The sequence below is a fragment of the Haemaphysalis longicornis genome, unplaced genomic scaffold (assembly GCF_048455015.1).
Source record: "Haemaphysalis longicornis isolate Haplotype H1 unplaced genomic scaffold, Haemaphysalis longicornis Haplotype H1 scaffold_7, whole genome shotgun sequence".
Lineage (NCBI taxonomy): Eukaryota > Metazoa > Arthropoda > Arachnida > Ixodida > Ixodidae > Haemaphysalis > Haemaphysalis longicornis.
In genome coordinates this window covers 44,678,029-44,703,286 of record NW_027526422.1, presented here as the reverse complement: position 1 = coordinate 44,703,286, position 25,258 = coordinate 44,678,029, and the positions used below count along the sequence as shown (strand labels likewise).

Here is a 25,258-nt window from a genome sequence, read left to right as displayed (position 1 = left end):
AGAAGCAGAAGCTTATGAGGCACAACTTTTTCAGGAGAAGAAAACGTGAGCCGGCAAATGCCGATGGCTACCTCACCTGATCAGTGTGGCTGTACAGATAGTTGCGGAACTGCTCTGGTCGGGCCCGCAGGAAAGTCCACACAGAGAAGGTCCTGGCAGCAACCGATTCCAACTGCCGCTCCTTGGCATTGTCGCACAGGAAGTCTCCAAACAGGCCTGAGTAGGTGTGCTGGGCCAGTTTCACCTGTGGCACAGTAAGGCAGGGCAGAGAGGACACGAATGGCCGTACAAGTTGGTAGGACCGATCAGTACACAAATCTAGATAAGCAAGCAGACGAATACGCAGTTTAAGCACTAACAGAGTGCTTGCACGTAAGTACAACATTTTGGGCTCCCAGTTGTATCAACCTCCAATAATCCCTTGACGACGCTCCTAATCACACAAACGAATGCACAACCCCCGAGGGAAGAGGCCCCCACTGACCAGGTACTGCTGGTTAAACTGGAAGCTGCAGGGGAACTGTGCGAGCAGCTGGTGCACGCAGTCGAGCCACTGGAGAAAGACGGGGCACCGCTCGCCCAGGTCCTCCGCCTTGGCGCTGTTGCCGCACCGGTCGCCAAACTTGTGGCCAAACTCCAGCCACTCCTTCTCCACCAGCACCTGGAAGCCCTGGTATACGGGGGGGCCAAGGAGGGTCCACCTCAGTTCAAGCAATTCCAGGGAACTGCCACCACCCAGCCCCACTCACATCCATGGTGCGGTAGTACGGGTCCAGGGCGAGCTCGGCCAGGGCCACGATCTGGGGCGTGCGGTCCCACCCGTCGGAGCAGTGCACCAGCACGGGCCGCCGCTCCAGGTCCACCGCGTTGGCCACCACCAGCGAGGCCTTGAGCAGGCCCGACAGGTGGTGCAGCCACCGGCTGGACTCCAGCGTCGACATCCAGCTGCGCAGGAGGAGAACGGGGAGGGAGAACGAGGGGCACTTGCCTCTCACACCCACACTCACGCAGAAGGAGAGAGAGAGAGATCAACTTCATTAGATGGAGGGAGTCAACCAGTCGGTTTCCTGAGTTCAGGACCCACTGGAGCATCCAGCCGTCCCAGCCCGGTGGGATCAGCCAAAGCTGATCCGACCCTACAGCTGGCTAGCTCTCCCTCGCAGTGCTCAACCGAGGGGATAGAAATTGGGGAAAGTGGGGGAGGGGGTTACGCTGGCACTCCACACCGTGTGACACAGAGCACAGGGTGCTTTGCAACACCGGCACTGCGAGTTGCATTGCTTGGCCAGAATAAAGGGGACCTTGGCCGGCTGGGAGAATGTGTTGGTATGGAGGAGTGGAGAAGACGCCAGCAGTGAGCTCCTCTTTCTTGCTGAGAGAGGGCTGGCCTGGGGAGAGAGTAAACTGGGCTTGCCTATAGTGCAGTGGAACTGCAATAATATGTCCCCCGGTATTACGACTACCTGCTTCCTATGGCGGAGCATCGCGGACCCGGCAGACTGCCCTTAGAAACAATACATGAAAAAAAATGGCAGCATCTCCACTCCGTGGATGATGGCGAGGGTGCAGAGTACGGGGACTCGAAATCACATCCAAGTTGCGCCCCGACCGTCATTCGATTTTAGCCGTGAGTTGCACCTTGATTATTCCCTAAATGAAACCGACTCACAGCTAAAATCGAATTTCGCTTGATTTTCGCTTGATGGTGGTGCGTGCACGGATGGACGCGGCTGGACATTGGGACATTGGGAGGTCCTAAGGTACTCCGCACCATTACAGGCGAGGGAGTAAGCCGTTTGACTCCTGGGCACTAACTCGTGGTCGTAGCCCAATGGGTAAGACGACTGACAGTAACTCTGTCTGGTCTACCAGACACAGGCTCGAATCCTGCCGGTGCCTGTGTGACTTTATGCGATTGTAAATGCTATGCGCATGGACGCGGACGGACATTGTGCGGTCCCAAGGTACTCCGCACCTAAAAAACCATTATACAACGCTTGGGTGTACGTGGCCCTCTTCATACGATAGACGCTGGCAGGGATAAACCGGCGTTTTCCCACCTTTGACAGCGCTTTGCCATCTTGTCCCAAACTTTATTTCGTAACCCCTGTTTAGCGCTGCTCAATGTGGAAGGGTAAGCACTCCACGGCAGGCCCGACCACTCGCTGAACAGACTCAAGCAAGCAGGCTGGTGGGGGTAGGCTTAATCTTTGACGGCCCCACGTGGCAGCAGAGCGCCAACGCCCCAACCGCGAAAAGTCAAAGTCCAGGTAGCCGGCGGACCAAAAATTTGAAGCTCTTATCAAGCCGAGTCGACAAACGCGATACACAACACCCCACGGCGATGACTGAAGTTCCATTTTCCTCGCCCACTTGCCCTACCCTACCGGTGATATACAATGAAAAGTTTAGCCGTCAATTTCTTCACTAGGCAACACTGAAAATGGCCACGGACATGGCCAAAGCGCCACGGACATGGCGCGGCTTGTGCCACTGTGCCCGCACGCCGGGAAAAAAAAAAAAAAAAATACATCGGCGTGCGTCGTCCGCCCCATTTTAACCCGATTCTCAACAGTGGTGTGAACAGAGATGTTATTAATCGCACTCACATTGGGGTCGAGGCATTAAGGCCCAACCACATGAACACGTAAAGCTGACGTACTCGTGCAACGACGTAAACTGGCGTAAGCGCGTAAGGAACCAGTGTACTCCGGCGTACGCCGAAGCATTGCTACACGCTTGTTGTGCGCAAGTCAGAGCCAGACAGACATCGATGCAAACTTTCGGGGGCACGGTGTTGACGCACACCTCTGGTGGTGATGTTATCTGGTGGCCAGGTCGCATAACAAGAAAGCTAATTGCTAAATAAGCTAACTTTACCATTAATTATGCGATAAAAATAAGTGATTTAAAAAATACGGACAGAAAACGGGACAAAACACGCGAAGCAATGCGCAACTATGGAAACACGGGAGTTTACGCCAAATGTAGCAGAGGGTTTCGTGCCTGCCAAGTATGCATACTAATCCTTAACGTTTTTCAATGTGGCAAGAACTGTTTTAGTTGTTTCTGTATTAAATATACATACTTTTGCGAGAGTAGGCATTATTTGTTTTATATTAGTTAAAATTTAGTTGAACTGGCCGCCACAAAGCTGAGTTCGGGGTAGTCTAGCCACACTGCGCGGTGCATTGGAGTACGCTGGGTTTGCACGCGCGTTGCGGAGCCTATGTGGTTACTCGCCCTCTCTGGCGACATTGGTCGGCGTAAAGGCAGCGGCAGATGTCACCGCAGGCGTACGTCGTTGCGCGAGTACGTCAATTTTACGCATGCATGTGGTGGGGCCTTTACTTTGCGTTCGGTGAGGTAGAGTTTCGAACGTCCAACACACATCATGGGCCTAGCACGGACAAGTACCGCCATCCCGCGGAGCCCGACGTAACCAGTTACGGCACACTCCCAAGGTTGCCTGCATGTGTGCCTTGCCAGTGAATACAAGCTATATAACTTGCCTGCGACCTTGGCCACACTCTCGCCTTTTCCCCTCTCGCATTTTTCGGCTACGTTAAGTGCCTTCAAGTTAGTGGTTCACAAATTCTGCGAGAGTGTGCTAAATATAGTAATTTAAACAGAATTCTTAGCCCACCTGTCACATGAGAACGCCTACTAGGCGACATTTACCTTTACCTAGATTATATGACACCCCGGTCATACGACTCTTTCACGCGGTCCCTTGAAAGTCGTACTATCGTGGTTTCACTGTACTGGGTCACTTCCTGGTATGCAGTTAAGGGATCATTGTCTCTAGCCAAGCAGCGCTCAGCTGGTTCGCAAGTAAAGACAGAGGGAGCCGAGACCAAGTGCTGCCCCTTTCTCCACTCACGAGGACTGGTCGGCCGTGGAGGAGCAGAGGGCGCGCACAGCGTGGAAGCTCTTGCGGATGCTGTGGATGTTGGCCAGGCCCATGAACTGCACCTCGCAGTTGGGGTAATAGTCAGGGCACTCGCAGCCCCCGCCCTTGGCCCGGTTGGCCACGGCCGCCGCGTACGACCGTGCGTCCAGGATCAGCATCTTGCGGTGGGGCGCTGGCTGCGACTCAAAGTGCATGCCTGCAACCAAGGAGGGGGACGGGCATTCAGCCGCCGCCACTTCGACCGCAACTGACAAGGGCACCTACGCTTTCTGCGCACGAGTAGTTGTCACCTGTTCTGCTTTTTCCAATAAGAACCGCATTCAGGACTAAAGAAGGGGGTGCCAAGAATTCCACACAATATACGACATGACGATTACTATACTCCCTAATGCAAAATTTGTGTGCCGCGCGAACTGCAGTCATCTCGCTCACGGCACATATCTGCTGCGTCTCATCAGCAAATGCTGCGTGATCAGCGAATGCACGGCAGCGCGCGCTACTCTGCCTCTATCTCGCAGTGCATCGCCGCCGCCGAGCATGTTATTGCAAATCGTGTCTGAACTTCCTGTGCACATGCCACTTGGTTCAGATGAGCCACAAACAGAGGTGGCGGCAACTCATGGCAAAAGTGTGAGGGGGAGGCAGTGAGACATACTAAGCCGTGGCGATGTGCTGGGAGATGACTCCTTAGCAGCGCGTGCCGCCCTCCTCCTCCTCACACTTTTGCCAGAAGCCGCTGCACCATTTTCTTTTTGCTGGGGTGGCTCGTTCACTCGCTCGCTCGGTTACGTGGACGCCGCTGCCACCACAAAACCCCTGTACTGTGTGCCAAAGCGCTGCGTGCGAAAGTTTGATACGTTTGCTGGCTTTACAATAATGCCCGTGTGCCCAGGCACCGAATCGCACCTCCTCCCCAACACTGGCCACCTGTAAGAATTGCCTGACGAAGAAGGGAGCCCACCCACCCCTGCAAGTCAGCCCACTCACTGGAGGTGAAGGCGTTGCCGTTCACCAGGGACACGTCGGAGGCATCCGAGTCGAGCCTTGGGTCGTCGGGCAGGCTCTCCAGGCCGTTGCCGATGGTGGGGCCCGGGTGGATGCTGCAGGCGTCAGCCATCACCTGGATCAGGTTCTCGTCCTGGGGGCTGCGCCAGCCCAGCCAGCCCACCTCGGGCTGCGCTGAGCGGGCTATCACCGTCCCGTACAAGTGGTGCCTGCGTGCGCACGGGGCAAGACAGATGGGCATTAAGCACAGCCACACAACCCGGTCTTGAGTGCCCACGGCGGGTTCAGTCAGCAACTGAAGCTGTGCAAGCAAGCATGAAACCTCACATGCCCCGAAACGCTTCGCCGTGAGGCACTGTTTTGTTTGATAGAGCAGTTCCTCAACTAACTGAGCGCAAAATAAACACGCAACTTTTACACTGGCTGGTACTTGTCCTGTGCAAAATACAGCACTAGAAGCTACTTTCTTAAAAGAGCAAAGTGCATCACCCATTCTCGCAAAAGCTTTCAAGAACCAGATAAAAAAGGGTATTTGGTACTCCAACATTTGACTGTAACAGCACTTTCCACGGCTACCACCCCCCAACCTCAGTCTGGATCCACAGAAGGACGGAGGAGCCTCCCACACTGATCCTGAGTGATCTCTCTACAAAAAGACATGAACATGGACCATTGTGCTGCCCCTGACGGGAGAAAAATGTGTTCACTTGCCTCCAGACAACCGTCGGGATCCTTCTGGAGTAACGGAAGCTGGCCACGGTCTCAAGGTCCTGGTCTGGCACCGAAGCAGGCACGATTAAGTAGCGCGGATAACTCATGCACAACCTGTTTGGGGAAGCGGAGAGCAAGGCACGGCATCCATTAAATGCACTCGCCCGCAAAACAAAACAGCACTCGGGGAGGAACGAAGAAAGGGGACACACACACACACACGCACACACACACACCCATAGCACTGCCTTCCTTGATATGAACCAACAAGCCCAAACCCTTCCCTCGCTAATTTGCACACCAATGTGCCACCGAAGCGCAGCCATTTCAAATTCAAATGTATAAGAAATACGCATGACTACTTTTTGCACGTGCTATATTTCACACATTAACAATGCCAACTTCCCAGTGGGCCGAACAAACAAGACATACACAGAAAAGAAAGCAAAATGAACGCCACGAGCGAGGCTGTGCTCTTGAGCCCGCCGCCTTCTTTCACGCCAGCTCCGAATCCGCGCTTCGCACCCAATGCGGTGCACCAGCCAGCCCCATCCGCAGCCGTGCTCAACTCACTTGAAGTTCTCATTGATGTTGCTGATCCTCCAGGTGCCGCCCAGATCTGTGTCAAAGCCCATGCGTTTGCACTCTTGATGCAGCAGCGAGGTGTCTTTCTCCCCAGAACAGGGCCTATCTGCAACGAAAAGATGATGTGCACCGTTCAAGTCTTCCCGTGGCACGATCCGTGAAAAAAGGAGCTTGTTTTACAGCAAAGTCATTCGTGCCACCTCAGCCGTAATCTTCTAAGTCCACTATTGGCGTGGGCGAGTTACACATCCCGATTCTCGGTGAGCACACAAAGCTCGTAAACAGCGTGCCACCAAATCACACTGCCAGCTTAGCCGGTTAACCACCTCTTCCCCATGAGAGCGTCAACGTTCTTCAGTCTAGCACTGCGTGTCAAAAGCTATGTGTGGTGATTTTGGCAAAGGCAGCAAAAACACTGTTCAAGCAAAGCTTCACAAGTGTCACACCATACCATTATCAAAATCCTGCGATGCATTTCCTCGGTTAAAACCAGCTAAAAGCAACATTGCCTTATACAGAGGGCTGAAACAAGTAAACTTGCATGTATCCGCATGCTTGCTAAAAGGGTCGAAATATCACTGGTCATTCAGGTACGTATCTTACACAGGGCACGTAGTATTGAAAAAGAGCTTCTGCAATGAGCAAGGCATGCAGGTAGATTTCAACAGCGGAGCTGTTGTTGCTGGCTGTAACGTGTGCGGCGTCATTGGGAAAACCCACGTCACAGTCACGCCCACCATTTACCACACACGTGAGCCCACACCTCACGAGGAGCACCTGGCGTTGTCCAGGCTTGCGCGTGGCGCTCACGTAGAATACCAAAAAACCAGTTCCCGTGGGTCCGCCTCAAGGGAACAAGACAGCTCACCCTACAGACACCCAGTTGGCGAAGCTGGTTGTCACCGGTTCTAGCGCGTGCTGACGTGCTCTGCTTTGGGAGAAATGTGAAAAGCTGTGGACAAAATGATCCAGGCCCACCAGTCATGCACGAGGACGACTATGATATAAAATGATATGACGACTACTACTGCCACTGTGAAGAGCGATGACGGAACATGTAAACAAACACTTTCAAACCTAATGCAATGCGCGGTGGCGTGCCCTTCAGTGCTTAGAAAGAAAGAAATCCCCCAGCTCCGCTACGATTCAAGCCTTTGCGACTTGGTGCAAGCTTCGCCATTTTTTTTTTCTTTTTTTCCTGCATGGCCCCACCCACCAGTTTTGAGGAAGGAGAAGAGGTCGTCGCAGCGTTCTTCGCGGCAGTAGAGGTAGAAACGGAAGGCAAACAGGTCGTCCAGCCGTTCGGGCAGCTGGATTGCATTGACAAGGCGTTTGTGCCACCTCTGGCAGTCTTCAGCTGTGGCAAACGAACACCTGCGACAGGGACAGTGGGGAGCAAGCGCAAACAGTCAGGGTCACACGCCCACTTAACACCCCAAAATAGCCCCACTGGAGGCGGCACACTGGTCATAAACCCAAAATTGTCTATTTTTACAGTTATGATGATAAAAATTGGAGGACATATGCAGTTTCTCATTGTGATTGTAGATATAAAATTTGTTCTTGTGTAAAACAACTACATTCAAATTTATTTGGGTTTTTATATTTGATTTTTTGACAGCTTTTGTGAAAAAACTGCTGCAGAGATGAAGGTGAACAAGTACCAGAGAACTGTGCACAAATCAAGGAGTGCAATAAGAGTAACAGTATCATTCTATCTGGTCTGTAACAGAAGTTACAACCATTTGAAGTTTGGGCTTGGAAGGTGGGAACCAGAAAAAACGGTTTTGCCTGCCAAGCCCAAACTTCAAACTGCCGTAACTTCTGCTACAGACCAGATAGAATTATTCTGTTATTCTTGTAGCACTCCTTAATTTGTACACAGTTCACTGGTACTTGTTAAGCTGCATCTCTCCAGCAGATTTCTTACAAAGGCTGTCAAAAAATCGATTATGAAAACCTAATCAATTTGAATGTAGTTGTTTTACACAAAAACAAATTTTATATCTACGATCAGAATGGGAAACTACATATGTTCTCCAATTTTTATCATCATAACTTCATAACTGTAAAAGTAAAGTTTTTGATCAAAGGCCCATGTGCTCTCCTCCAGTTTGTGTTATACAGTACAACCTCGTTACAAGAGACACTCAAGGGAGCCAAGAAACGTCTCTTGTAACCAAGGTCTCTTGTATGCAATGTTGCTAACATGGCAAACATAGGAAAACCAACCAAACCGCTTTCATTCAAAACTCTCTTATAACCAAGTGTCTCTTGTAACAGTGTCGCTTGTAGCGAGGTTTTACTGTAGCGCAAATCAAGCTCATAGACACAGTTGCGGTGCCTGGCAGTGTGTTCAAAATCTGTTATGACAGTCATAACAATGGAGTCAGCGCCAAGATAAGTGCCTCGTTTAAAGCCGTTTCGGGGACAACAAAGGCTACACTTCAAGAATCTGAGCGTACAAAGTTTCCCCAGTGGGACCACATCAGCTGAACACACCAATCCAGCAACTTGCATGCGCGAGTTATTTTTTGTGTAGTAACATCAATGTGGTTGAAGGTACAATGGCCGCCCCGAGGGAATGCAACTTAAAGGAGTGCAAGTTGAAAGGTTTACCAGTAATTTGATATATTAAGGTTTGAAGCTGGCAGAAACCATGAACGTTGAGACAGAAGCTTCAGAGGGCAAGCACCGAAAATTTTTTTTTTGGCCACAGAACAGCAACATCTTGCAAGGTCTGCGAGCTGTGACTGCTAGGCCGTGCAACCAAAGTTTCAGTATGTTTACGATACAGGTGCACAAGTATGCTGCATAACATCATACACTCACAAAGTGAGCACAAGAACACAAGTTTTTCCTCTACAATGCTTTACATTGGTTCCTTCGAACTAGAGGATGACAGCTTGTAAGTACAATGAGTTGTAGTATTGCATTCCTGGGAAACTAGACCAAGCAAGAGGTTCCGAGGACATATCTGCCAACATTGTGCACCTTAGAGAATCTTTTATATGGGAACACGAACACGAGGCTAGATGAAAGCTAAAAAAGATTACACAGACATAACGCAAACTGAACAGGCTGTTTCAGAAACAGAGACAGCTCTCTGCAATGCCAAGTGTCATGTTGGCCCAATGTGGCAAATGAGCTAAATTTTTAAACAAACTTACTTAATGCATCAGTGGCTGACCCACTAGCCAGCCGCTGGCGAATGCGTGTAAAGGTATGAGGCTGCTTCAAGAAAAGCATACGCAGGTGACGACTCCCCCCCTCCCATATACCTTTACTTGACAACAGTTACTGCTAGCGAATAATCAAGTAAATGGCGTCACACCTGCCGTCACTTCTGTCGATTCTTAATTTTGACAGATCTCAGGAGTGCCGTGGGGGGGAAGAGTGTTCGCAGACCGGTGAGGTGGCACCCACAGGACAGACAAGGAGGAGGAATGAAAAGAGCACCCACTGCTCTTTCCTCCTCCACCACAGCCCACATTTAGTGGGTCCCGCTGAGGGGAAGTGCTTCCTTGCCTGTGCGGCTGCTGCTGCTGCAACTGCCAACAAGGTGCTCACCTGAAGGAGCGGGCGTCCTTGCAGACGAGGTGGAGGAAGAAGATGTCGCGGCACTCGACGGCCTCGAGCAGCCCGAGGGGCAGGTTGAGCTGCTGCTCGGGCCCCGCCAGGAAGAAGCGGTACGAGGAGAGGGCCACCACCCCCTGCGTGGAGCGGCCCAGGAACTCCGCCGACTCGCCCGGCAGGCACGGGAAGGGCACCGCCAGCGAGGGGTCGTCCGACACCAGCGCCCGCTTGGGGTACGCTTCGCTGCCGCTCAGGTTCGTGTAGCTCCACGGGCCCCCCATCGAGCCCCCGTCCTCGCCGTTGCTCGTGGGACCTCCTCCTCCTCCTTCCCCAGAGGCCGCCTCCATGCTGCCGCCACCGGAGGCCACCCCTGCCGCTGCTGCTCTGCTGAGGCACAGTGGAGGAGGAGGGACTACTCAACGACGGGGCTACATGATGCTCTTCTGTAGGTGGCAGCGCAAGCCACTCACTGCCTTCATATAACTCCAGCTGAAATCTTATATACTGAAGAGCTCTGGGTACACGAGCTTGCCAACTGTGCTTGATTTTTTATTGCAAAACCTTACTGCACGAAAAAACGCTATTTTTAATTCTAATTAAGAGAAGCCTGAATCTGTTAGCCCACCATTCTGTTTAATTTGCAGCTGTCTGTCACATCATCAGCTAATGAACAAGCTGCACCATGCCTGAAGCATCAGTGAACAGGCTAAGGGTAGGCCCTGAGATGACCCTGTTCAATCTCTCGACCCACTGCCTCCTCCGACCACGAAGACGACGAGGCAGTAAAGAAAAAAACGCGAGCTCGTGCATCGAATCTGGCAGGGCACGGTTCGGAAACTGGCCGCATCGCCAATAAACAGTTTTCTTACACCTTGAGTTTCGCTTTTTGGCACTCGTGGCTCAACAATCCCATCTTTTTTGTTTTTCCTAGCTATCCAGCCAAATTAACTACAGTTTTTGACAACTCCAGAACTTCTTGTATTCCTACAAGGCAATCTTTACAATCATGCAAAGCCTGTCTTCATATTCTATTTAAAATATTAAGGACACCACACAACTGCATTCACGTGCCTCAGGCATTAACTAGAGGGACACCGAAGTGGATTGTAAACATGGTCTAATCACCTCGCCAGATTGAAATATAATAAATTCTGGAATATTCCCAGCCAAAAATAAAGTGCGTTTGAAATTGCCGCTTTCCGCACACTGGTAAGACCACATAACTAGATTTAGCAGGTGTCCAGAATGTTGATCCTGTACAACCTATGTGTGAGCAAACAAAAAGCTGATAGTAACTATGAAATGGTGACAATAGACATTTTGAAGGCTGAGATAGCACTAAACTGAATGCAAACTAACCAGCGTGATGTCAGGAATGCGGCGATTGCAAATGGCACGTGATTCGTTCTCTTCTGCGACCAATTACAAATGCACTGAGGCTCTACGCCTCCACTGAGCAGTTATGTTATGAATTCAAATGGTCAAACAACAATATGCAGCTGCAAATAAGGCTTTTTTGACAAACTTCAGTGTCTCTTTAGAAACAAATACACAGCCCCAACGTATTCTAAATGCAGCTCACTAACTATGGAATACTGGCCAACTTATGTAATGCTTTACGCTAAAACTATGGTGAAAATATTTTTTTGTAGAGCTCACATATGGTTCAGATAAAGAACGCATCCATTTATGAGAAAAATTACTGCCCAGACATTTGAACAAAAAGGAAGGAAAAGACAAACACAGCACGACCCTGTGAAGTTATGCCTTCAACAAAAAAATGAGGTGGAGGCATAAACATGCAAGGAACATCTGAAAATTACTGGGAAAGACGTGAAATTAGCAGTTCCTCCGACTTATTTTTCGGTAGGCTGCTCATGTGGGCATATATTATAGCATGGGTATAAAAGCACTCACAAATGAAGGAATACACACAAATTACCCAAGCAAATACCAGAACTGTCAAGCTGTTCTCTGCTGCCAACAGATTTGGCTAAAGTAAACAGCGATGAAATTACACATACCATTGTGTGCTGTTATTATCAGTAGCTTAGACGCAGCTCTATGCCAAAGCAGGTGCACATAATTTCTATCGTGAACACAACTTGGAACATCCACTACTGTAACATTTGAACTGGCTATGCTAATTTTACACTATGCAGAAAATATGCATGAACAAACTACACAAGAAAGAAAGTGTGGGTCAAATGGTCTTCGGTAAGAACAGGTAAAAAGATTGGATGAGCCGACCATCATAAAATTCTAAAAAAATGTTCACACTAGCGGAACAAATGGGACTCATAACAAACTTGAGCAACAACTAAAAATGTCTGCTATGTCACCGCACAGGGCATACAAGCAGAAAAAAGTTGCTGTCGAGTGTTTATACACATGTATTTAGGAACAAACTTTCGAAACCCAGGCATGCACCACATTTTGTGATAAAAGAGATCCATGCCAGTGCCTCACAAAAAATACGCCTGCTCGACAATACGAGTTACTCAGGGCACCATGTACATCAAAGGCAATTGAAGAAAATCTACAAAGAATTTGAACTCGGTGGCCCAGAACAGTTGCACTGTATTCAGCCCACTAACCTGATCTGAACCAAGGGATAAGAAAAAAAAAAAATCCAAACAGCAACAGCCACAAAACTGCACGGAGAGCTGTACCGAGTTTTCCAGGAACTTATTATCTGCGGCTTTTTGCAGCTGAGGGCATGAAAATAAACAAATGCTCGAGGCTGACGCACTGCACCATGTTGGGGCCTGATAAGATAGACTATACTGGGAGGGCTTTGAACTCCTGCGATGAGACTGGCAGGCGGCACGAGGTTTATGCAATGTGCCCGCGATTCCGTCATTACAAAAAAGTGGGCGTAGCAGCCCCGTTGTGCATAATCAGCTCAAGCACATTTCCTCCTCTTCCAGTGTGCAATAACATACTGTAGAAACTTGGCAGGATGGAAAACAAGCGTAGAGTAGTGTGCAATTAGTAACCAGTACACTATTGCACAAAGGAAGAAACTTTTTTTTTGTTGTTCGAACTCAAGCGGGAGGGGCACCACTTGTGGGGAGTGCAGTGCATCTTGTCATTGTCAGTTATGTATATATATATATATTTTTAAAGTTAGTTCAGTCATCATTTTGGGGTCAGGGATACACTGAGCTTGGCGCCGTATACGCTGCTGTTTAGCTTGACGAGCACGGCACTGAACATCAATATCAATCAATGTACTTGGCCTATCTACACTCAAAATATTGTGTGAGACAGTACAAACAAGGGTGATGTGCTCCACAACCACGAGGTGAAAAGGCCATATAATACAGAACCCAGCTATACATATACAGTTGAACCTCTTTATAACACACACAGACCGGGGTGCAGTTTCCGTCTCTTATATGAGAGGTCTCTTATAAGCAGAGAACCATGTTTTCACTAACTGATCTTCCCCTAGTTCAATGTGGGCACCGTACGACTAAAATAGGCTCAATAGAACGCTGCAGCATGCTGCAAAAGGTTCCTTATAATTTATGTTTTGCCCCCAGAATTTATAAAATAGTTCTAAATTTTTGTTTACTTCACAATTGTTTTTACAGTTTTTGCAACAGCTTCTACAAGCTTTCTCTTCTTTCACTGTTTGCAGAAGATGGATTGCAGATTTCGAGTTCACAAGCGTGATGAATAGCCCGAACGCACAGCTTCTTCCGCTGTGTGCTCTGGATATTTACCGCGCTTGCTGGAATCAACATCTGCAATGCTTCTTGATTGGGGGCTACGCAATTGGGAGGGCCCACTGCACACTCCCAGTATTCTTGACTTGTGCAGAAGTTCGCATGCACGGTCGCGCTCGTACGCATGGCGGTAAGCTTTAACCACTTCTGTACGTTGCATTTCCATTGGCAGGGTTTCTCGTCGTCGTTTTAGAGCTGACTGAGCTACTGTGTGTTTGCTGAAGTTATAAATAGCGACTGCAGGCGTCTCGTCGTCCCCTTTGATTCCACAACGGATGCAATTGCAGTTAGTGACTGGCGACACCGCATCTAATGTTAAAAGGACTATTACAAGCGAGATTGTTGACCAAAATTCAAGGAACCGTCTTCTACATCCGATGTCTGTTATAAAAGAGGTCAACTGAATGGGAAAGATAGGGGGGCCATCCATGTGGGTGGATAGTGTCTCATACCAGATTGTCTCTTACATCCATGCCTCTGGTAATGAGGTTCAACTGTACGCTAAGCTCCTCTCCACGCTGTCATCCTCTGTGCATTCTATGCAGCTACTGCTCTCTCTACAGGCACACACGGCAGTCACTGTTCCCAGCGAACTGCTTTGAGTTGTTGCGAAGTAGTCGCAGTGCTAAGTAAAAGGGCAGCGTGTGTGCATTTTCTTGCTTTCCCGGCATTTTCCCACTGTGACCTTGACTCAGAACCTTCAAACTCACAGCTGTTGTTTTATGAGGTGGGCACCTAACCAGCCCCCTCGCGCTGAGAAGGCTGCCTGACATGTTTCCACTGACATCAGCTCCTCCTTTTTGTGGACTTCATGCATAACCATGGGGCAAACGCCGCGACTTTTGTACAATGCAAACAGTGGCAGAATTGATTTTATCCTAACTATGCTGGGAAGAAGGCTAGTTGGTTTTCTTATTGTGAACACTGCTGGAACTAGGTTCTAGGTTAACATAAGTCGCGCGCATGACCTTTACGATTAAAAATAGCAGTCTTTACAAATAACAACGGGTCAAAATAACGGGATAAGACAGTAACGATAAGCTGAAATGTTTTTATTTTCATTGGCGTTTCCCAAGGCCACTAAACGCACCATTCAATGCATGTTTTCCCGACCGGTGAAGTCACTTTCGAGAGCACATGCGCGCATGAAAACCGAAATCGGTCGGCCCCCCAAACAATGTTGCGATGAATGAGAGACGGGGTGCCTTCAGTTGACCCGTTACGCAAGGAAATCTGGCATTGCAGACAGCGTCACTAGCGCGTCGCGTTCACCGTGCGGCCAGCCTTCGATCTGGCGCCGGCAGTGTACGCGTAACTAGAGACGCCGGAGGCGGCCGCGCGCCGAAGGCAACCAGACGGCGACAATACGAACGCTTGCAGGCAGGGAGGCGCACCGCCCTCTTTTTACACTTGCAAGGCTGCGACGCCGTACTAGCGCGCGCCGTCGCACCAGCGACGGGAAGAGGAAGCCAGCGTTTCCCCCCCGCGCGCGGTTTCCTCCGCGACAGCGACGGAAAGGCCGATGGACGCTGGCCGGTGTGGCCTGTACACTCCCGAGTTGATAGCTGCGAATGGGCAGAGAATCGTACGGGGGCTGCCGCCACTCCGAAGAATGCGAATGCAGTTTCTCAAGTGAGCGTCGCTGAAGGTCACTTCACGAGCGCCCGACCCCGCACAGACGCAGCACTTTTGCCTTTTTCTATTTTTTGTTCGCCCCGACTGTTTGTTTCTTTTCGGGTGCCGGAGCTGCAGAAGGAAATGGGAAATCGCGGCCCTTTTTCTGCAACTCAGCCGTTAACTAAGGCGATACCGGGCGAAGCCGGCCAGGCGTAACAGAGCGTAGAAGAAAGCACAACGAGCGTTCGATTCCGTTTGCACTGACGTTCGTGACAAGCCCCAAAGACGCCTCTCCGCTATCGCGGACGGCTCAGCTGTACAGACCAGCGCAGCTGCTGACAACGGCAGGGCGGGTATGGCACGGGGAAGTTCGACGAGACAGCAGTGCACGGAACGATTTTGCGAGACTTTTGGCGCGCACAGAACTCCGAACAGTCTACAGCGTTCATGTAAACAACGTCGGCCAGAGAGAGCGGAGGAAGACACTCCACAATGACCCACTTTCTTCGCGAAAGCTACTTTGCCAAGCGATGCAAAGAATGCCCAACGATTAAATCAACGTGCAAATAATTCCTGGAAGTCCAAAGGTTACTGCTGACGCGTATTCTTGCGAAGTTAAGCGGGCCTTCCAAACGGAACGATAAAAGCATCGGGGGACAGACTGTCCGCAGAGAAGTCATTCACGAGCAAGACCTCCAACACAGAAAGGCCTACACTGGGAATGTTTGCAGGGGTACTTACCTCGCACGTAAAGAAGCTCAGATGTAAGAACGAGAACTGAGCGTTCTGCACAGACTGTTTATAATTTTGCTGATTATCATCACGTAAATAGGCCCCGAGCACAAAATCGATTGCCGTCCATGAGTTACGTCACATCGCAACAAAATCCTAAAACAACGCTAGCCGCCAGATGGCGAGCTGTTAAGTAAACCACCAGGTATTAGTCTAAATCATCAATGTCATTTAAAAACTGACAATATTTAATTAAGTTTGTGAAAATATTTCTTTAAAGTACTAAATTGTTATAATAAAAAACTACAACTAACTTTGTTTTGACAAATTTGGCGCTAGTGACATTCTAGAATCAAGCCTAAGGGGCGTGTTTCTTGTTTCTATCATGTTCTCCGTCCACACTCCCAACCCATCTTTTTGTGGTCCCGCGTTGTGTTTCATGGCGTGTTTACTGTGTTTACTACGCGCACTACCTGTTATTTCTGCTTCTTTGCCTGCTACGTGCAAGGTGTAGGTGTCAGCATCTCACGCGTCCTACATTTGTAGTGCTGAAGGAAAAAAGCGCGCTTCCGTTGGCGGTTTGTGGCTGTATACACACCCTCTCGACGATGCAAAAGCACTGCGTTGTTTGGTGAAAAGACGCAGTAGCAACACGGTAGCAAGGTGAGGTGCGACCGCAGATCGGATGCGATGGCGAGCGACCAAAACGCCTAGTCGTCACCAGTGGGATTGTCCCGTCCCTCGGCAAGTGATGACCCTGGCGCCCAAGGCCAAAGTTGAAGTGCTGGTCAGAGGAGTCACGGCGGACGACGATGCGCTCATCAACAAGAAGCTGCCGAAGGAGCTGCTGCTTCGCATCTTCTCCTACCTGGACGTTGTCTCGCTGTGCGCCTGCGCGCAGGTGTCCAAGTTGTGGCACGAGCTGGCGCTCGATGGCAGCAATTGGCAGAAGATCGACCTGTTCAACTTCCAGACGGACATCGAGGGCCCCGTGGTGGAGAACATCTCGCGCCGCTGCGGCGGCTTCCTCAAAAAGCTCAGCCTTCGCGGCTGCCAGAGCGTTGAGGACGCGTCTCTCCGCACCTTCGCCCAAAACTGCAACAACATCGAAGACCTGAACTTGAACGGCTGCAAAAAGCTGACCGACAGCACCTGCCAGAGCCTGGGTAAATACTGCAGCAAGCTGACCTTTCTCGACCTGGGTTCCTGCTGCCAGGTGACCGATCTGTCGCTCAAGTCCATCGGGCAGGGCTGCCCCGCGCTCGAGCAGATCAACATCTCCTGGTGCGACCAGGTGCGTTGGGTTCCTTCCTCCTCGCACTCAACGCCCGCGCGTGTTTCGTGGGCCCAGCCCTTACACTGGGAATGTTTGCAGGGGTACTTACCTCGCACGTAAAGAAGCTCAGATGTAAGAACGAGAACTGAGCGTTCTGCACAGACTGTTTATAATTTTGTTGATTATTATCACGTAAATAGGCCCCGAGCACAAAATCGATTGCCGTCCATGAGTTACGTCACATCGCAACAAAATCCTAAAACAACGCTAGCCGCCAGATAGCGAAGCTGAAGCTGTTGGTTACAGTCGCCTGCTAACATCCACAACATGCTGGTAACAGCGCAAAACTAGACGAGAAACATCCAGAAGGTGAGAGGACACAGACAAGCGCTTGTCTGTGCCCTTCCCCTGTATGTTTTTCGTCTAGTTTTGCGCTGTTATTAGCATAGATCCGTTCCCTACCAATTAGCCCAGTTTGCTACACTTTTGGAACATCCAAAAGCAATACGCCTCTCTGTACCTGGCCAGGTTAACCAACTGGTAAATTACTTTAGATGATTCGAAGAAACCTAAAATGTTTAAATTGGTGAGACTTTGCAGCGCTTGTTTGATGTCTCGTGGCACCTAGGGTTTTGTCCAGAGCTTGTTCATAACATGTGTCCACTCTCCCCTCCCCCCTGTCTCTAGGTGAGCAAGTATGGCGTGGAGGCCCTAGCGGTGGGTTGCCCGCGCCTGCGCAGTTTCGTGAGCAAGGGCTGCCCGCTGGTGAACGACGAGGCAGTGACGCAGCTGGCGCAGCACTGCGGGGGCCTGCAGACGCTGAACCTGCACGAGTGCACCCACGTGACAGACGCGGCCGTCCAGGCGGTCAGCCAGCACTGCCCCAAGCTGCACTTCCTGTGCGTCTCCAACTGTGCCCACCTCACCGATGCCGCCCTGGTGTCGCTCAGCCAGGGCTGCCACGCCCTGTGCACCCTCGAGGTGGCCGGCTGCACGCAGCTCACCGACGGCGGCTTCCAGGCACTCTCGCGCTCCTGCCATGCCCTGGAGAAGATGGACCTGGAGGAGTGCGTGCTCATCACGGACAACACGCTGCTGCACCTGGCCAACGGCTGCCCGCGCCTGCAGCAGCTCAGCCTCTCCCACTGCGAGCTGGTCACCGACGAGGGCATCCGGCACCTCGGAGCGGGCGCGGGTGCTGCCGAACACCTGCTCGTGTTGGAGCTGGACAACTGCCCGCTCATCACGGACGCCTCCCTCGAGCACCTGGTCACCTGCCAGAACCTGCAGCGCATCGAACTCTACGACTGCCAGCTGATCACGCGCGCAGGCATCCGCAAGCTGCGCAGCCACCTGCTGGACCTCAAAGTGCACGCCTATTTTGCACCCGTCACGCCTCCGCCCTCGGTCGGTGGCGGCAGACCCCGCTACTGCCGCTGCTGCGTCGTGCTCTAGTCAAGTGGGGGAGGGTGCTGCTCTGGAGTCCTTGAGGAATGTTTCTTGTACAGTTGAGCTGTGTTTGGAGGCACCGACTTGGCGGGTAGTGTCACAGCATTGCTTTCTTTACCTCTATTCTGACGCTAGGTTGGCGCTTTTTATGAACTCGGATTGAAGAGGCTTTTCTTCGTGTGTTTGTTGTCTTTTAGCACACTTCACATACTGCTATGAGAAACAGGATACTGTTTGTTGTGAGTACCGTCCTCTCATGACTACAGCACGGAAAAATGGTGACTCTGGTTCATCCCCAAGTTTTGGGGCGTTTTCTCTTTTGTCTGAGCTTATGTAACTACCATCTCTTTGCATTGTATTTATGAAACTGATGTAGTATTGCTGTGTAGCTACACATAATTTTATCACAGTGGGAACGTGTCCCGCATGCGGAGCAGATAATACAATCCTGGTTTTAAAGATGGCAGAAGCAAAAAAGTATGACAACAAACAAAAGCCTTGCTTTTGCCTCAGTGTATTGGGTCATAGCAATGATGTATTTTATGGACAGTCTCCAAGTGATTTTACAAAGGTTTGGAGTGTATACCGTGGTGAATTTTACCTCTGCTGTTTCGAGAAAAGAACTCCTGGGAGTGGGTTGAGACCTTCCGATTATACAGCACTATCACAGGTTGGCTGGGCTGTACAGCTGGTCTGTGACATTTATAACCATTTAGCACCGAAGCGTTAGCTTTGCTCTTTGTATTCCTTATTGCAAGTCCGGAAAAGCCTCGGAGCTTTATTCTGTGGTTATAAGAATGGGTTCACTGAATTACTTGACTTGTCAAGTAATTCGTAAGGATGTGCCTCTTTCCAGTATGAAAAAGCAATGTAAGAAACGTCTTTTGTTAAACACCTTGGATGCACATAGTCTAGCTGATGTAAGAATTTTTTTTTCCTTGACCATGTAAAATTTCACAACATAGCGGCATCACGGTTTGCAAATCTGGTATAATTTGTTTATTATTTGAAAAAATTTCAATACTTTAGGAGTTTATTGCTCTAAAGCCTGGGCTATGAGGCGCGACATAGTGGAGGGCTATGGATTAGTTTAAATCGTTTTGGTATTTTTTGTGTGTGTCAAGTTTTTGACACAGGCGTCGTTTTTTGCCTCCATCAGAAAAAGAGCCTCTGTGGCTAAAATTGAACTCATGTCCTTGGGCTCAGCAGCACAACTCCCAAGCCATTGATCCACTGCGGGGGGTATAAGGCAGTTTACTGTAATGAACACGCTTTAATAGCATGTCTGAATCAATATATGAACAATTTTCATAATAACTGGGTTTCTAAAATTTTTTAACCAGTCATTGTTGAAAAATGGTCTTAAATTGGTCATGTCCCAAGGCTTCCTACCACTCTCTACAATCTGCTCCTGCCTTATAAATGTCAAATGAGAGTGCGTAAAACAGAAAGCTGAGTGAATTGCTAAATTCAGTGCATTTCCTGGTAACGTCAAGCATAAGAAAAGGTGGAACACCTTTCGTGCATTGCCTAAGCCATCATGTTGTCCTCAGAGTTCACACCACATCTGTAAATGGAGCAACGTTAAATAGAAAACAAGAAAATGGCATGGCACCATAGTAGCTGAGCCCCTAGATTGCATTTCATTAGGGAGTTGACTTGCGTAAAGCTAACACACTGCTAATGATGTGTTGTATGCCCCCAAAAATGCACAAAACAGGAAACTTCAGCATAGGCTTGTGCTAAGAGCAGGGTTTTTTTCATCTGGTAAATGATGTAGAAAGTAACAGCCTTGGGTAAAACAGTTTCAGGGGTTAAAATCGGCATTATACCTCCAACCAGAGTAAGACAGCATATCTTTTAAGAACTTTTAATCACATTTTTCTTAACAAATTTTAACAAATACATTTTTTGTCGTGGAACACAAAGCTGCATTTGTAGCCCTGTTGAAAAAGGAAAGTAATGTTTAAACTTTTGTTAATGTGGCATTACTTGAAACCCCTCCAAACCAGGTGATTTCTGCATTTTGGGCTACTTATTGGTTTTAACCCTACGAAATTGTGCCTGGGTATAACAATAAAATATTTTGTGCACAAATAGGTTATAAAAAATAATTACATTCATGTGACCAAGTGGGCTTAACGCTGTCATTTTCTGAGTGCAGCCGGATGGCAGTGTGGCAACATGTAGCCGTGTCTGTCACTGGTGAAATATGACATCTCTATGAGTCAGCATCCAGTGATTTCCATATTGCTGTGTAACTTACAACTTGTAGGAACGCAATTGTGTTGCATATGAATGCCCCATGGATAGGGTAAATTGTCGAGTGGGGGGTTTCTGTCCATCGTTAGGGGCATGCCAGAATTTGATTGGGGGACGGTCGGCCCCCTTGCGCTTCTCTGGCCCTCCCAACACTTTTGAATGAGATTAGCACATTTCGGCATTGAGTGCTTACTGTCTGCTGCGACGTGGGGATTTCTGTTGGCTGCCTGAAGTATTTAACCAGTGTGTGATAAACAGCGGTGTTCTTCGTGCCACGCCCGCATTTCATGCATTTACCTGCAGTATTTGCCGGCTCCTACACCTGTTCGGCGAACAGTTACGCTATCACAGGAACTGTAACCTGAAGCATCTCGTAGCCCGTAACGCAGAAATCAGAACAGCCACACCACATTAGTACTGTCCTTCGTGGTAAGCATCTGTAAAGCATCCTAGTTTCTAGCATAGAATCAGAGAAGCAGGTTTTTTTTTTGTTTGTTTAAATAGCAGTGCAGCACTTTCGGAGCCTGCAAAACAGTCTCGCCAATTGTTGTCAAACGTCTCAAATAGTATCTATTGATTGTTTCGTTATTATAACCCCAACTTTCACAGTCCAGAGACGGTCTGTAAGGGCAATTTAGAATGGCAGATGTGGTGAAATGTGATATGAGCGGACACAGCTTTCAGGGAAGAAACAGTCGGTCATCTTGATTCAACTTTGTTTGTGTGGTGTGCTCGGAGCCTAGAAGTTCGTGTTGGTACAATTCCGGTTGGATTTAGGGCTGGCGGCCCTAGACGTGGGACAAACTCTATAATGTAGATGGAGTACTGTAGGTGGACACTGCACTTGCGTCCATGCTTGTTTTGCACCAGAATACAGTAGAAAGCTTTTTGTAACGCGTCGTGTTTGCTGCTGCTTATACACAGTAGTGTATTGTGAATCTCGGTGGTGACTTCGTGTGTGTGCTTGCCGATACGAATCGCACCACTTGTACAGCACGTAGACAAGCCACCAGTGTACGCTCGTGCAGCGATGAAATAGTTTTGCTACACACACTTGCTTCAGAGTGGTTTCTCACCATGTAGCTCTCGCATCTACCAACTCAAAGAAGGAGGGAAAAAATGTACTCTCTTACCTTGTTTTCCTTCATCTTAGCGATGGCCTCTCTGTGTAGTTCCACTGGAATTCTTATTGGCCGTTCTTAGCGGAGCTTCTGAAGAACAATGTGGTTCTGCATTTTGAAATGTCTTTGCTTAGAATAATGTCATTTTTTTGTAGGTTGTACATTTGAGCAGGGGCTTCTCTTCTCTCGGTACTTTCAATGCACCTTGTTGCCTCTTGCTCCCACGGTGACTTTATAGTTGTGCTGATTGCACTTGCATTTACGGCTGGAGGCAAGAGGTCATGTTTTGCCCGAGCTAAAGCAAGTCGTATTGCCCGGTTCAGAAAACATCACATGTTGAAATCTATAACGTTGGCAGAGCCAGCACATATTTTTTCCCGGAGCTATCTTGCTCTCAAAGTGACTTTTTTGTGCAGAATGGTGTCCTGTTCCATTGGATTGGTTTTAACAGCCATAAGCGTTTCACACACCCATTCCATATTTTTTTACAAACCCTAGGGGAGCTTAGCACATGTGATACTATTGACACTTTTAACCTTCATATCCTTGTTTGTTATGACTGTTATCTTAGTTATTTCTGTTTCAACTTGTCTGATACCCGATCACCTTGTGTTGTCCCTGCTTGTTCTAAAACTGTCTGTATGGCCGGGATGCATTTTGTTCACAAAAATTTGTGAAAAAATTTGGGGGTAAATTTAGGCTTAATGAGTGCTACAGAAGTGAATTATATAAATTTAGTAGAAAAAGGTTCGGGCTCTGGCGACGTCGTCTGGGGTTGGTGATCCATTTACCTAAGAAGCTACCCTCGGTGCAAGCGTTATTTAATGGAGTCTGTTAGCACTCAGATAAACTCATGAGATGTAAGTTACTTTCATCCATACTTGAACCCTCAAATCTAACTAAAATAAGCTAAATAAAACCACAAGTGTTGGCACGCACGTGTCGCTCATGTTGTATAGATTCACGTTTCACGACTGGCGAAAAACAGCATTGGCGAAAGGAAACCTTGTGTGACACTTCTGCATGCAGTATCACTAATGAATAAACACAGCAATTTCGTAGTTATTTGGCTTTCTTTAAGTTGGAAACTTACCTGAAATTGCAATGTCTTTTTCTCAGCTAGTGCTCCTACTACTGGTGTTTCAGATAGGGCTGAATTTTTCTTTCTAAATCCCATTGTTCTTTCTAAGCTGGCCTCTCAGTTCCCGACATGGCTCTACGAACAAATCTCACCACTGCCATGAGCAGTACATTCAGTGCATAGCAGTGAGGTATTCGTCGTTTTCATCTTGAACAAGCTGCTGTAGCAATATGTGTGTGGTTAGAGGCATACTTTTACCCTTATCAAATCGAACTAGCTGATGGTATCTTTGGGTGAATGAGCTTGGTGAATTACTTGGCACTGTACAGTGGGCACTTGTGGAAAAGGTTTTTTTTTTTTGTTTTTTGCAAGTTTCGTTTGTCAGAAAGATGCTGTGGCACCGCCACACAATGCGTTTACTCACACTATCTATCTGCTAGTTTTATCAAATTGGCCAAGATTTTCACCCCGTCGCAGAGCACAACTGCTGGTGGTGCTAAGTTCATAACTAGGGCCACACATTTCCACTTTGGGAGGGCTTATTTAAAGCACTGATAAGAATATAATTGCAGCGGTAACATTTTGTTGGGGACTTTTACAAATGTAGCATGTTCTGTATCATATGGGCAACAAGTTTTTGCATTGATGAAGCTTTTCTAGCTGGCATCAACTGCACAAAAATTTCGAACATGTCAAAGAGGTAGAATTTTTATTCATTTCCAATAAGCCGAGTTTAATGGACCCTTTTGTGACACGGTAGCTTTGAGACAGAATGTTATGAAAGTAAGTTACTAATGTGTGCCACGTAGCACAAGAAAATAGTTCCTTATGGTTCATTAACATTCTTATATGTAAGAGAGCACAAATACGTTAGGGCAAAACCAGTGTTTCTGCTTTTCATACCACCACATGAAATCTAGTAGCTAAATAGATTCTGTGTTCTGATGGGTTGTTTTCACTACCAAAAAGAATGGTATTTGGTAAAAAAAAGTCCACTTATTCTATTACTTGCACGTTGAATTACCGTGTTAACATGGATATCTGGTTATTAGTGATTAAGTAAGTTTGGAGAGGGGTTCAAACATGGCAATAATTTTGGCAAAGGTTTCGGGGTATCCCCTTCCCAGTGCTGGTGAGGTGCTTTTAAGCTTTCAATGGGTATGGCAGTAAAACCTGCGATGCCAATAATTTGTGCTAACATATGTACAGTTTCGCTTTACCATTTTCCACGTCCCTCCGTGACCCTACTCTTGGGATTTTTTTCTGCCCAAGCCCAGAAGAATCAACACCACCTCACCTTCTCTAAAATGCCTGCGGACACTTTTACGTTGTGCAGACAATGCTTGATGATGACAGAAGTGTTTTTCTTGTTGGCGAAATTCTGGTGTTTATCCACAAAGAGAAGATTGTAACACTAGCGTATCCACTAAACGCAAGCTGATGTTTACTCGAAAGGCAGATCTGCAGTTTTTGCTTGCTTGTAAAGTCCTTGAAGTAGTGGTTTTTGCAACCTCACTGTATTTTGCACCATGAAACCCGGTCTATTCTCCTGCTCTGCTGGCTCTGTTCTTTCATAATACATGCTCCCGTGTAAGCACACCTGGTTATTAGAGAATACTCCTCCTTCTTACTCATTCGAGATCCTGTTTCTCGCTTGCACATCTTTTGGTGCCGCATGTTGAATAAAAAAGTTGGACAGAATTATTTCTGCCTCGTACTCTGTTTGTGGACACAGTCCATTGTCAATGCAAGTCCAGACAATTTTTCTAAATTTATAGGTGCCTTGTACACCGGGCCGTTTCCCATGAGCGACAGAAAGTCGCCTTGACGCAACCCCTAAGCCCACCTTACTTCAAACATACACCGAAATACCTGACCACTATAGAAACAAGCGTCGCAAATACCCCTCCCCACACTTACCTCCTCCGGGATGAAGACACCACCTTCTAGCGTCTGCAAACTAATTTCTACCCTCATTTCTACCCGCCCCTCTACATGCCATGTGTCCCACCCTACATCCTGCCACATGCAAATTCTACTCCCAAACAGGCACCCTGTACCACATGGTATGGGAGTGCCAGTAATCCCCAACTCTACTTATAAGCAGTGGGTGGAGCTGCTGGCCAGCTCCCACCACTTATAGACCAGCGATGACTGGGGGAGAGGGCACTGATGGCCAGCTTGATCCAAGGCATC

General features: G+C 48.5%; 2 protein-coding genes across 5 annotated transcripts in view; one reads left to right on the top strand and one right to left on the bottom strand.

The window, feature by feature from the left end:
- The window catches only part of LOC144145433 (phosphatidylinositol-3,5-bisphosphate 3-phosphatase MTMR3), a 36,732-nt gene extending 20,705 nt beyond the window's left edge, over window positions 1-16,027 (bottom strand). For 3 of the 4 annotated variants that reach the window (XM_077677049.1, XM_077677052.1, XM_077677053.1), the window contains exons 1-10: window positions 15,883-16,027; window positions 9,785-10,177; window positions 7,431-7,588; window positions 6,203-6,320; window positions 5,630-5,743; window positions 4,901-5,127; window positions 3,884-4,109; window positions 750-945; window positions 485-670; window positions 77-244 (exon numbers count right to left, since the gene is read on the bottom strand). In XM_077677049.1, the coding sequence (XP_077533175.1) occupies window positions 77-244; window positions 485-670; window positions 750-945; window positions 3,884-4,109; window positions 4,901-5,127; window positions 5,630-5,743; window positions 6,203-6,320; window positions 7,431-7,588; window positions 9,785-10,137 (1,746 nt within the window). In that variant the 5' untranslated portion in view covers window positions 10,138-10,177; window positions 15,883-16,027. The remainder of the gene's footprint in view (window positions 1-76; window positions 245-484; window positions 671-749; window positions 946-3,883; window positions 4,110-4,900; window positions 5,128-5,629; window positions 5,744-6,202; window positions 6,321-7,430; window positions 7,589-9,784; window positions 10,178-15,882) is intronic. The other variant, XM_077677050.1, reaches the window with a different exon arrangement.
- Window positions 16,028-16,251: 224 nt separating this feature from the next.
- On the top strand, window positions 16,252-20,232 carry LOC144145432 (uncharacterized). Its single transcript, XM_077677048.1, has 2 exons — window positions 16,252-17,167; window positions 17,837-20,232. Exons 1-2 carry the CDS (start codon window positions 16,559-16,561, stop codon window positions 18,602-18,604), a joined length of 1,377 nt encoding a protein of 458 aa, XP_077533174.1. The 5' UTR covers window positions 16,252-16,558; the 3' UTR covers window positions 18,605-20,232.
- Window positions 20,233-25,258: the final 5,026 nt, after the last annotated feature.

What these genes read in the sequence shown, in the direction of transcription:
- LOC144145432 (XM_077677048.1), top strand. Translation starts at nt 16,559, where the DNA reads ATGCGATGGCGAGCGACCAAAACGCCTAGTCGTCACCAGTGGGATTGT. An exon ending in ACATCTCCTGGTGCGACCAG is followed by an intron (nt 17,168 to 17,836) that starts GTGCGTTGGGTT and finishes CCCTGTCTCTAG; the next exon opens with GTGAGCAAGTATGGCGTGGA.